The sequence below is a fragment of the Dicentrarchus labrax genome, unplaced genomic scaffold, assembly GCF_905237075.1.
Source record: "Dicentrarchus labrax unplaced genomic scaffold, dlabrax2021, whole genome shotgun sequence".
Lineage (NCBI taxonomy): Eukaryota > Metazoa > Chordata > Actinopteri > Moronidae > Dicentrarchus > Dicentrarchus labrax.
Genome location: NW_026136703.1, coordinates 16,588,594 through 16,601,772, shown reverse-complemented (window position 1 = coordinate 16,601,772; position 13,179 = coordinate 16,588,594). Strand labels below are relative to the sequence as shown.

The 13,179-nt window shown below is 39.6% G+C and overlaps 1 protein-coding gene across 3 annotated transcripts in view; it reads right to left on the bottom strand.

The window, feature by feature from the left end:
- aqr (aquarius intron-binding spliceosomal factor) overlaps positions 1 to 13,179 on the bottom strand; it is a 51,629-nt gene that overhangs the window by 24,282 nt on the left and 14,168 nt on the right. For all 3 annotated transcript variants that reach the window (XM_051387190.1, XM_051387179.1, XM_051387169.1), the window contains exons 18-26: positions 12,436 to 12,614; positions 11,226 to 11,393; positions 9,092 to 9,261; positions 7,865 to 8,106; positions 7,515 to 7,664; positions 6,698 to 6,767; positions 5,101 to 5,211; positions 4,568 to 4,677; positions 1,331 to 1,466 (exon numbers count right to left, since the gene is read on the bottom strand). In XM_051387190.1, coding sequence (XP_051243150.1) covers positions 1,331 to 1,466; positions 4,568 to 4,677; positions 5,101 to 5,211; positions 6,698 to 6,767; positions 7,515 to 7,664; positions 7,865 to 8,106; positions 9,092 to 9,261; positions 11,226 to 11,393; positions 12,436 to 12,614 — 1,336 coding nt within the window. The remainder of the gene's footprint in view (positions 1 to 1,330; positions 1,467 to 4,567; positions 4,678 to 5,100; positions 5,212 to 6,697; positions 6,768 to 7,514; positions 7,665 to 7,864; positions 8,107 to 9,091; positions 9,262 to 11,225; positions 11,394 to 12,435; positions 12,615 to 13,179) is intronic.

The following is a 13,179-nucleotide window of genomic DNA, read 5'->3' as shown; positions in this document are numbered from 1 at the left end:
GCTTCAACCAAACAGCAGGGTAGCCTAGTTCTATAAATACTTTACCCCTGTGAAAAACAACTTTATGGATAACATTAGTAAGTCTGCCAGAGGACTCAGCTTAATTATGTGTTAAGTCTCTGTTTTTATGGACTATTAAGACCACCATTAACACATGTCTACATGTGCTTTGTTATCATTGATGACTTACAGACTAGTCTGCTCATGGTCACAGATTCACCATGCTAACAACTTGACAGTTACATCTTCAAATGTCACAGAACTACACTGTTGGCAAGTTTTCAGACCTAAAATAAACACAAGAACTCAGCTAAAAAGAAGTATGGGTTAAGAAACCAATCTCTATGCAACACCAGATTAATGAGGTGTGTAATATGGTGTGTGTGAGAGAGACAACTGACAGACTAGGCAACGTGCAAAAAAGGCAGCATGACTATGACCAGACGTGAACTCTTACACTATAGCTCAGGTAACGGCCATGGAATCCAAGTAATTGCTAAGATTTTAAGTCACAAAATAACTATCTGCTATAGGATGTAGTTTGAGCTATGATTACCACTAAAACTATGTCGCTGGGATCTCTACACTGTTTTTATAGGTCTCACATTGCTGTTATGATGCGATACTTGACTCTTTTTTTTCCCCCCAGAAGAGGAAAAGGCTGGATATTAACTTGAGCTCCTCTCAACACCCAAGATGACAGCTACATCCTGCACTTCTCCATGTTACAAATGTCAATAATATCTATTTTAGAATCCTTCTAATGAAGCATGGGAGTGCAAGTAATTGTCTGCAGTGGCATTTCTCTTGCAGCCTGAGAGGACAGTGATAATTAGGTGACAGGAATAAACAGCAAGAGTTGAGACTGTTTCTAGGTATTTGCAGTGTAGGCAAAAATTGCAGCGAGTCTGGGGAATAGAAACTTTAATACTGTCTGGATTTGATTGGCATGAATATGTCTGAGGAACAGGACAGACAGTATAGAAATCCATTCTAATTAATTCTGCAAAATATCTCCTGATACCCTTCTCTCTCTCTCTCTCTCGCCCTCTCTCTGTAAATCAATATTACTATCCAAACACAAATTTCAAGGAAGTTTAGAGGCTTAATAGTAGGACAGAGAGAAGTGTCTGACTTTTGAAAGATATGTTTTGTTAAACCTGTATGCAATTATGAGTTGTTTTTGGACATTGCACTTAGTTTTAGCTTGATGAAATATTATGCACAATGTGAACCAATACTTTATATAGTATATACAATATATACCACATACGTCAATTATATTGACAATTACAGTTTGTGACTTTTCCCTCTGCAGATTGTAGATTACCTGGTAGAGGTAGAAGTGTCCAGCAGTCTCACAGGTATATGAAACATCTCCTGGGACATCCAAGCTCTCCTGTAACCTTCCCACCTCTCTGAGGAGCTCCAGTCTTCTGGCTAGGACATAGTTTACCCTGCCATATCTGGAGACAGACAGCAGTGCACAGTTAGTCAACAATCCAAACGGTTTACCTTTTTGTACAGGGATACAGATAAAATCATCTCAAGCAACTGTCAAGTAATGACACAATGATATATGATAAGATATGCTGATTTGAGGGAAACGATTTTACCAACTTCTGGGTGTTTCATGTTTGTTAACACAGATACAGATCATGGTCTCATTCATTCAAAAAGACACTGACTTAGTTAATGCTGTTACTCTTAATTTATTATTATATATTTATATTATTATTATATTATAACTTATGTGAGTGATCAGATTGAGTCTTGTATGTTCCTGTGCTCCAGCATCAACTTCACTGCAAAACAACTGGTGTCACGACCCGGGTTCGGCACCCTACATGCTGGTGTGGTAACCCAGAGAGAGACCTCAGACAAATGGCATATAACAAACAGGTGACATAACGTTTCTTCCTATTGTGGATTCAGTTTCTGATTTTAATCCGACTGTGGCATAGATGAGAATGAATGGATTAATAGAACAGAGTTAATCTTGATCTGACGATGGTTCTGTGATTGTTGAGTTTATTGTGTGGAATTGTGGTTGTAATTACCGCTATTGTGTTTGTGCCCTTTGTGGAGAGCAAGCAGGTGACCAAAAGCCTGGTCATCAGTTAAGTACAGTAGGTAAAATATTTAAAATATATTGTAAATATGACCCAAGGGAGTACAGAAGTTTAAAGAGAGCAATGGCTGTCCTTGACTGTACACAAGGTTTGTTTAATTCCTACCATGCATCCTATTGTGTGGCTAAACAATACTGCTTAAAAGCAACAAAGAGACAAGCAGCACATACATAAAGACAGGAAGTGGGAGGGGTCACCGGGTAACACTAGAGGTGAATTCTATTTTTAGACCCTCTGCAAAGATCCTCAGTCAGCAGATGACTCAAAGACAATCACAGTGCTGTGCCTGTTTGGCCTGAATAAAATTTAATAAAAATAGGGAGTGACCTTGCTTCCCAGGATGGCAGACATGTAAAGCATTCTGTTACTGAGACAAAAAAACGCAGAATAGATACACAGGTGTGAACAGCAGCATTATCTAGAGGATTGTTATTTTTTTTTTTTCCAGTAAATATAAACCTTGCAGACAACAGCACTAACTGTGCTTGAACATTAATGAGGACGCCGCATTTAATTTCCACCAAGAGCGAATGTGAGATTTCCTTGACCCCAAGTTTATCTAGAACATAGGGTACAAATATAGACTGTCCAAAACTAAACATACAACCAAGACATTTTAGAAGATGTCTCCTATACCGCAGCCAACTTGCACTCTCAAAATCTCATTAAAACAGCAGAAAATTCATCATAAAATGCAGGGAGGCATTGTTAATTCATGGTGCTGTAGCTTTCCCTTTGTTAGGCATTCGGAGGAGCACTGGCTTCCACTTTGTCATCTCATATACAGTGTTAATTAAAACTCTCTGGCTCTCTCCTCTCGCTGGTGTCAGTGGGGTGGAAGGAGTGTGGAGTCTGCATGTTGTTATGAGGCAGGCGGGAACATATTAAATGCTGCTAGCTAACGCTTTCTTTTATGTCTGTGATGCTGTATAATTTAAGAATGTAACAGAGTGCTTCCATGTTCAGACCCCAGTTCCCATACACTGATATTCATACTACAGTCATACACTGTGCAGTAGTCATACACAGTATAGCAAATGAGCATAATGCATCACCCCTCCCTTCCTCCTCTGGAAGTGTTGCTAAGAGCTATAGGGTGCAATTTGCTCAGTGCCACAGATGGATAAGGTGGTAATTAAAAATGTAGGCTATAAGGAAACTTTAAATAGTAACAGCATAAAAACGTAATTAATATTCAATAATACTGAGCTATTTATATTCAGGAGCTGGCTCAAAAGCTTTGCTAGTAAAAAAAAGAAAGTCTGGCTGATTCTTCTAATAATAGTGTTAAATATAGCAGCAGTCATGTGGAACTGTAAATGTTTGGGGTATCTTGAGATAATCTCCCTTTCTCAAGTCTGTCATGAGTGCTGAAAGTGTGCTCTTTTCCCGTCTCACCATGTCTCAGTAGTAAGGTCTGAGTCACTATCCTTCAAGGCATCTCACACAGACACACACAGCACAGTTTACACAAAGACGTGGGTGAGAGAGCTGGAAACTACTGGGGCTTCCTTAACAGGACTCTAGTGGTTCTTATCTGAGGCCATTTGTTCAGTGTCCTGCCACCAGTGCTACACAAAGAAAATTCTAAAACAACTAGTGTCAACAGTTTATGTTGGTTTTATTAGGTAATGTCACAGATTTATGAGGGCTCCTTCCTGACCTGAACTAAATAAACATTCTAACAGTATTAAAAACCTGAAATTAAATGTATTTATTCATGTAATTAGTTATTTTGTGTATTTATTCATTTAATTATTAATTTATTTTGTGTATTTATTCATTTAATTATTCAGTCATGTTGTCAATTAATTATTCATTGAAAAGTCCCAATGTATCCCTGAGTTTGGAAAATGACAACATTACAAAACCAAATTCCCTGTTCAACTTATATCAAAGGTCACAAACATTTTAACATTTACATTATTTGTACATTACATTAAATATTGTGGATCATATTTTTGCTAATATTTATTTGTTTAATGTACCTGTTTTCATCAAGGCATCAACAATAATTATTATAAAAAAAATATACAGAAGGTCAGTTCTTGCGGTGCAGAGCAATGATGAAAGGGTTAATCAGACAGGAATTGCCTCTGAGTGCAGGGCTGCAGGGAGAGATCCCTTTCACTGGAAGAACGGCCTGAGAGGCCAACGATGCCTAATGAAGATAAACCTGGTCCATGGCCTGGCATATGGGAGTATCGAGTAGCCCTGTCACTGTGTTGGCTCATACTAAGTATGTATGCGGACAGCTGGGCTGCTTTTGTGTATGTGTGTGTGTTGTCTGCTTTGATCAAACAGCAGCAAATATGCACTTCTCCACATACTTGTGTGAATTCAAGTTGTCTTCATTTCACATATGCATTCATGTTTGTTTAGGAGCATCAATGTCTGTGTGTGTTCTCTCTCCACCTGCCCCTTGCTGTCCTCACCTGCTGAAGTCCTTCTCAGTCTCCAGCTCCTCTTCTCCGTGGCCCAGACGCAGGAGGTGGCGTTCGTCAATGTCTAGAGCCATGATCTTTTCAAACAGCTGGTTCAGAGCCTGGTGTAGAATGAACCGTGACAAGTAAACATGATCAGATGTGTGTATGCTTTTCATCTATCAAAAGTACTTAACTTTTATTTAGTGTGCTATGAAGCAAGTGTCCATTCCTGTAAAAGGAATATAAATGCAACTCAACTATTAAAGCTTTCCATCATTATATCTAGCTATTTTTCTTGTGGCCAAGGTTGCTTTTGGCAGGCTTCCAAATTAAATGGGGGGGGGCGAGAGAGAGACTGACTGAGGCACAAGGCTTAGATTTAAAATTTTCCTCCATGATTTGCATACTACGACTACAGCCTGATTAATGGGCAGTTCTGAGTGCAAACTCTAAATTCTCCAGACAGCTTCACTGTTTTTTAAGCAGGGTGTTGGGGAAACTTTTCAGAGATCTGAGATGTGATGTGTGTGTGGTGGGTTAACCTGGTTTGAATGTGTGACTATGAGCGTCCTCTGCTCAGGAAAATTGTGATAGAGGTTTGAGATGATCTGAACGGCAACATCTGTCTTTCCGGTTCCTGGTGGTCCAACAACCTAAAGACAAAGGGCGGTGTGAGAAAAGAAATCAAAAAAATGTTAACATAAAGAAGCCCAAGAGATGATAAGCACGCCTTGGAGACACCCTAGTGGTTGTGACAGCTCGGCCATGGACATGTCAGAACTGGCTAGGCAGGTGCCTCATGGTTAGCAGTGCACAGATAAACCCAGTGCAACAAGGATGTGGTGTTGCCTGGCATGCCAAGGCCCAGTGACTGTACAGGGGGGGGCAAAGACAGAGAGCTACTGAAAACAGAGAAAAGCTGTAAGAGGCATAAGTAATTTTTCAAGCCTCCCTTTTGTACTTGTCATCTAAATGCAAGTAGAACTTCATCTCTGTTTACAAGTTACAATGATAATATGCCTCCTATTTACATCTAATTTACTAAATAAATATTCATGAAAGCTTGGTCTTAGTATGGGTATCTCAGGTGAGTAATTTCTGTTTTAATAGTAAGCACAATTAGATATTCCTGCATAAATTAGTACATAATCAGCTCCTTGGTTTCCCTACATGAAAGCCAAGCAAGGCAGACCGGGAGGTAGTGTGTGTTTGTTACGGCTGCTAACGACCGTGACATATGCCAAGAAGGAGGGTTAGAGGGGTTGATGAGAGGAGCGGAGAAAGGCATGCATGCAGAGTTGTTTTACGACTCTGCTTACTTGCCTTATTTATCTCGGCAAGCTGCACAATAAATAACTCAGACCTCTCAGCCAGCTTCCAATCACCACATCAGAATGGCACTTTTGTCAAAACAGTGCGATAACAACAGCACATTGGAATGACATCGATGTGGATGTGCGTATGGACTGGGTGTGTCTATAGCTGTAATCCTATGTCAATTTATGTGTAGTTGACTATTTTATTGGCAATGCCAAAATTACAGAGGGTTTTAGGGAAATGTGTCATCCCACTGTATGAATGATGGAGACAGGGACACCAAAGAGCAGCATATTTACTGGTGAGGGAATTCCCTTGGTGTACATCACTAAGATTAATGGCTGCAAATCTTTGGCTTATAACAGCGAGCTTGAACAGTATGCACCTGCAGTATCAGCATTCACTAGTGACTAGAGGCTGGTCCCAGACAGCAACGAACCAAAGGATATGAATGATGACTTTATAGGATGGGTTTAAAACATAGCTTCTCCTCAAAATTAAGTATTAAGTAATAGAATAAAGCTAGATATGAAAAACAAAATGAAACATTAGGCTGTGTGTGGCATTCAAATTCATAAAGTATTTTTCTGTACTGCTATGAACTTAATCTTCCAAGCAAAAATAAACAGGTGCAGGGTGACTCAACAAATATTGAAATCCAGATATCCATGATTACTAGTCATTGGAAGCTGCTGAAATGTGACAATTTTTAAAAAGATCATTTATTTTGGCAGATTTTCCTTAGGAGGCCTCCATTCAATCTTCTGTAGGGTTAGGGTTAGAAAGAGAAATCTATACAATAAAACCAGAAATGAACCTTACCATGGTGAGTCCTGGCTGCATCCCGGCTCGAATGGCTTCAATCTGAGTAGGGGTGAACTGAATCGTATTCCTGTAAAAGAATTTACATTGCTGATATTAATATATCAAAGTAATTAGTTGGAAATACTGAAATACTGCCTTGACAGTATAAACACATATCTGTTCAATTGCTTTCTTTTTCTTTTTTTTAAAACAGGCTGTATGCCTTAATGTTGTGATGACGACCTTTAAAAATTGTTAAACCTAGGCTTCTCCAAGGACATGTTGTTGCTATCAAGATTTAAATATCAAAGTGCGAACTAAAAATTCTAAAACACAGCAAGATTAATCTTAAATTCTCATGAAGGGCAATTATTTTGTTGGGTTATAATTAGTACAGGAATATTAATGCCTTTTCTGTTCATCTTTAATTGCATAAAAAGTTTCATCTGTAAGTGTAGGCATAACAACAACCACAATAGCACCATAACATTACATGGCAAACAAGTCAGAAGAGATACCATGGAGACAAGCGCAGCAAAACAAATCAAAATAGTCAGGCCCAGAGTAAGGCACCAATAATAAGCATTGGACTAGTGCCTGTGTGGTGTCTTATACTGAAAAGATGTTTTGGATAGAAGTTAAAGACTTCAAGTAAGCAACACACACTTTGACACACAACTCAAAAGTGAGTGATACTGTACTATATATTGTAGGTAGAGTTCTAGTTAAGATATAACTTTCTGTAAAGAGGTCAGTACACTGACTTCACTTTTTGACCCATAATAATGTTAAGTTGTAAATAGAAAAGGCATGAGTAATTGCCCTGTCCTCTCACCGTTTGGGTTGATTGTAGGGATATGGCCCCCGGTTGGGGGTAACATAAGGCTCAACGATCAAGGTCATGTCTTCCTCTTTGTCTTCCACTTCTTCATCAGCCTTTCTTTTCTTCCCTTTGTCCGTTTTATTTGAGATGGGAAACTTGATTCTGGTAAAAAAAAAAAAAAAAAAGGAAGGAGGATATAATTTAATAAAATATGTAGTACAGTGACATCAATTGTATCTAGTAGGCAAATTATACAACAGCTAGTAAACACAATGCTTACTGTATGTTTATATGTTTACTTGGAATTAAATCAACTCCAACAAGACTCTTTATCATTCAATTACTGGATCTTTGACTTTCACCTGAAAGGGAAGACTTGCAGTTCGGGGTTCTCCTCAGTGACCTTTATGGTGTAACCAGGGAAACATGAGCGCAAATGGTCCAGTGACAGAAAGGTGTCATTGAAGTCCAATGTGGAGATCTGGTTAGGCATTTTGGAGTAGTGGGCGCTGCCTGGGTCGCCATAGCCTAGGATAATGTCATGAAGCCAGTCTGGGACGACACACTCTGTGTTCATCAGGTTTCTGATGGTCTCTAGCACTGCCTAAAATAGAGAGACGGATAAGTGTGTGACAGACATCAAACCAATAGATTGCAAAGTTAAAAAAAGAAAAAAGGAAAAAAAAGAAAGAATAATTTGAGTGAGAAAAACTGAATGAGGCACATTAGACAACAACAATAACAACCATCCCACAAGAGGGGGTTTAGCTGGATAAGAATAGCTTTGTGGTGGGCTGATGGGACAGCAGGTAATTTGTATGTCTGTCAATTACATTTTAATGAGCTGCAACCTGTCTAATACCCGGAGCATCAAACATTGGGTAGGGAAACATGTTTACTTTTATCTGTGTCACACATCAAAGATTGAGACGAGTGTTTCTTGAATACCCATTAGTTCCTGTGCTTTTCAAACTCAAAAAAAAAAAAAAAAAAAAAAAAACACTTCAAAATCATCTGTTATTGCTCTGGCTGTGAAAAACAGAAATGGGTGTGGGGAATAGGAAATTGCAGATTTTACAAAGCCATAATTAGAAGCTCTCAAATAAAGAGCATGATAAAAAAGCAAAAAGGTTTTGTGCATGATTAACATTCTTTAAAAAAAAAAAGTTGAACAAAATGGAGCAAAACAACAAGAGACAGAATTGCATGGATAACTTTATAATGACTCACAAAGAACTTTAATATCTGTGAAAATATCAACCTGGACTTAGCTTTCTTAACAGCAGGGTTCCGCTGAGGGCACCTGTGTGTTACTTTCTAAATTAAGTGCAGTGCAATGTTAGAGGGATACACATCACATGAATATCCAGTGAGAAGTGTCTCTCACTGGGATCACTGGGAGGGCCTTGAGTGGGTGGTAATCTCAGAGTTGCCCTAGCCCCAACCTTACAGCTGCAATACCCAAGGGAGTATAATATGTGCGATACATCACTCTGGGGTGGTGTTGGTAGGACCAAAGCTCAAGGTCTGAAGATAGAGCACTCAACTACAATGTACAGTGAGGGCTGATCTGTGTGTGTGGTCCAAACCTTGAAATTGTTCTCCTTGGGTTTACGTCTCATGATGATGTTGAAAGTCTCATATGGGTCTTCGGTGCTGCTCTGAATACTGCTGGTCATGTCCTGTTGATACTGGTTCGGGTCCAGCCACACACGGAACGTTCTGGCATCTCCTCGCAGTTTAGGCTTTGGATCAGGCCCTAGACCAGAGTGGTTGGGAGAATACTTGTTACAGCAACTGAGTCATGATAACATTTAGTGATAAATGTAGAAGTAATCTTAATATGGTTGCCTTTAAATAAGTTGTGGTAGACTTATTAGTGAGGAGCAATATGTGTAGGTTATGTATTGATTGTTTTAGCATATTTTAGCAATTTAGATATTTATTTATTCATAATTTTAGCATGTTTTAGCAAATTGCCTTTCTGGGGACAACTTACTTTTCTTAACTAAACAGGACAATAAAGCAGAAAACTAACATAAATTGTTAATATTAAAAGTGATTTTAAATCAGCCAATTCAAAAACCCTGATATCAATAATAATTTCCATCCTTTCCTTACATTAAAAAATAAAACCCTTTAAAAAAAGAGCTTACTCTGGCTTGCCTTGCTACAGTACTATGACTCCTCAGGAAAAGGAATTACATGTAGACGTTTGACTGACAGGCCACAGGCTTTAGGCTTACTCCCAATGGGTGCATGAGTGGTGCAGCAAGTGAAGCTTTCACAGATGTCTAAATAGATTCTTGTATGGAGCTGCAGGGCACAGAGCAGGAGAGTGAAAGTCAATCCTGTTGGCCTGGTGTGCGTGTGCCCACCAATGTGTACATCTGTCTGTGTGCACATGTGTACAGCTATGTGGGGATCATCAAATCCCCTTTACTAAAATGAGTGTGGCGATAGCTTAAGAGTGGAAGCTACACCCTCAACACCACAGGATAACAATGTGGACAGCTGGGCCGAGGTGGGGGTGTGTGTGTGCGCGCGTGTGTGTGTGTGAGCAGTTAAAACAAGTATGTGCCATTGTATTAAACTGTCAGTCATTAAAAGGATGGATTAAATGAATACATTACTTAAGCGGAGATGCATTGCATTTGTTCATCACGGAATTTGTGTTTGTAACATCATATTTTACACAAATATGGCATATTTGAGCAATACAGACTGTATGCAAGTCAATTATTAGTGTCTAGAAATGCATCTCTCAGCTTGTGTCTTTCCCCACCTCCACCAAGTGCCCAGTGATTTATGTGACATCATCCCACCACCCAGTTAGCCAGAGTACCACTTAGCCCTGTTGGGGATCTGAAAGTTTAACCAAGCCGACATTGGCAGGGCATATTCCCTGGCATTTAGAAAGCCCTGCCCTCTGCATATTTAATCCAAACAGATGAGGGAGGATAGGGGAAAGGGTGCTTCTGTGCATGGACACATGTTCCCGCAGGGGAAACACTTAGAATAGCAGGGCTGCAGGGTAACTTAGGTAAACCAACCACTCAGAGAGACTGCTTTGGGCTGTGGGAAAGAACATGACATGGTAAATAGAGGAGATCATGTTACTGTATAAACATATTTTACTTTCCAGGAAAGACCAGAGATTTGAATTTGGTCTGAGGGGATTCCTCCTGTGTGGACACACAAACAAAACAGACTCTCTGAGTCTACTGACAGCAAATTGTAAGGTTTTTACTAGCAAAATATAGTAGCTTACAGATAGAATTTCATGCTGTGTTTTCTATTGCTAGAACACACATTGTTGCTGGCAATGCCTTGTTTCAGAAACAGAGGTGAGTGTTTCCTATATGAGAGATTACTGTATTCTGCAGGACAAGTACATTTGGTATTCTCTTACAGAAATCCTCTATCCAGATATAGCCAACACAGCTCTTCAGTTAAATCCAATAAATAAAGTAGAGGGCAGGGCTTAAAGCTCTCAGGTGTTGATGTCAACCCCAGGTTAATGGAATGTTAATGTGAACAGGTCAGGTCTCACAGTGAGTGTCACCATGACAACACCAGTCTGACCCTCCCTTGAGGATCTGTGGGTGGGGATGATTGTGTATAAGAGGTCTTATGGGTGGATGTGTGTGTGTGTGTGTGTGTGTGTGTGTGTGTGTGTGTGTGTGTGTGTGTGTGTGTCGGCAGGGGGGCATATGAGCATACCTTCTTCAATGACGCGTCCCTTGTCATCCAGCATACCCTGCACCTCGCAGCCTCTCACATACACCAGTCCAGTCTGCTCCACAAAGGGCTGGCGCCGGTCGAAGCGTGTGCCGTAGGGCAGGTTGGGCCGCACCGTGATCAGAAAGCAAACATCATGCTTTCGCAGTCCTACAGGGAAAGAGGTTGGAGAGACAGGTTAGAGAAAGATAGAGAGGAAAGAAATGGTTTTAAAAACAGAGCAAGAGAGAAAAGTACACAGGGAGAAACTGAGGTAATGGGGGGAGTGAGACAGAATTTGGAGATGCAAGAGAAACCACCCTGTCAGCATTTGCCTGATCTTTAAAACATGAAGCACTAATTATACAATAGGGAAATGGCTAGTGGATGGAAGGAAGTAATACTTCATACCTCCACTGAATTACAAGAAAGAAAGTAGTAGTGGCTATAAAGAAAGTGAAGACATCAATTTGGGATATATTAGGCATACTTTCTTTTTTTTTTTTTTTAAATGCAGTAATCCACGCTATTACTTCTACAGCACTTGCCCAATGACAGAACACACTTTTTCTATATTAATTAGTGAATTTATCCCTTTGCATACATTGGTGTGTGAACATATCCTATATTTTTCTCTGGAGAGCTATAGCAATCAGCTTGCCGAAAGGCTTCATTGTGCTTTCTATGTTCCCAGTGAATCAATGTCTTTCAAGGCTGACAAGCTCCTGTTAACATTATCTACAATGCCCATCTGCCACACGGACAGATAGAGAGAAAAACGATCAGAAAGTAAAACTCAGCGGTAGAAGCTACACGGAAATAGCATGTCTTTGCTGAGACATGAGGTAGGTAAGGTTCATGAGTCAAGGCCCAGTGGAATGGAAGAGAGTGGAGAGGGAAGATTTTATTGAGGTTATAAACTGCTTACAATGAGGATTGTTAGAAAACACAATAAGAGACAACACAGGAAAAGAAAGGGTGTAGCAAGGCAAGATGAAAGAGGGAGGTAGTGAAAGTCTTAAGGCGTTGATTAATTTTTTTTTTGTTAATATTCCATTCCCATTATCCTTTGTGAGTAAAAACATAAATTAATAGAGAATGAAGCATAGCTAGATTAGCATAAGCAATATAAATGGTGGACAGACAAATCCAAAAAGTGATGAAAATACATAAAAAATATTGATCATAAAACGCTCTACCAATGAACTATTACCTTCCCACTCATGCTTGATATGATCTTGTACATTGAGGTTAACGGTAACATCGGCTCGCACACGGGCAGGCCAGCTCTCTCCGATGTTGGGCTTGGCAACCTCTACTATGGAAAAAGAGGTGATCGTCTGAGCCATCCTGGCCCAGCCCCCAAATACCACTCCGCCGTACTCTGATTGCCTGTGTAGAGGGACAGACACAACAAGCAGTTAGACAAGCGCTGTGGGCTGTTGTCAAGATTGAAATCAGTCGGATTTAGGGCAGCACATGGCACTACTGCTTACTTATTTACTTTTGCAGGAACAACAAGCAAGTTGCTACATCACTTGACATAATGGGAGCACTTATTATGTTAAGCAATGGGTTTCGAAATGTGGTGTACCAAATGTCACAGTCTTTTAATAAAATATTATCACTGCTCCATGCCACCATGTGAGAGGTAGACAGGATAATAATCTTCATACACTGAAGTAAAAAGACAAAGTGTGGTGTTACTGAGTTAATCATAGAAATGTGTTCTACTTATGCAGAAAAAGACACAAGAGATGCTCATCAGTGTGTGTGTGAAAATAACTTTAAAGTCAGAACCTGTAAGTTCTTTATGATGATAATAATTTAAAATGTTATTCTAACTATGATTATTGCCATGAAACTTTTACTACTTCCTCTTGTGTATCCACCACGAGCATTTCACTGCACACTTTGAAAATATGAGTATATGGCAAATAAATCTTTGAACCTAATG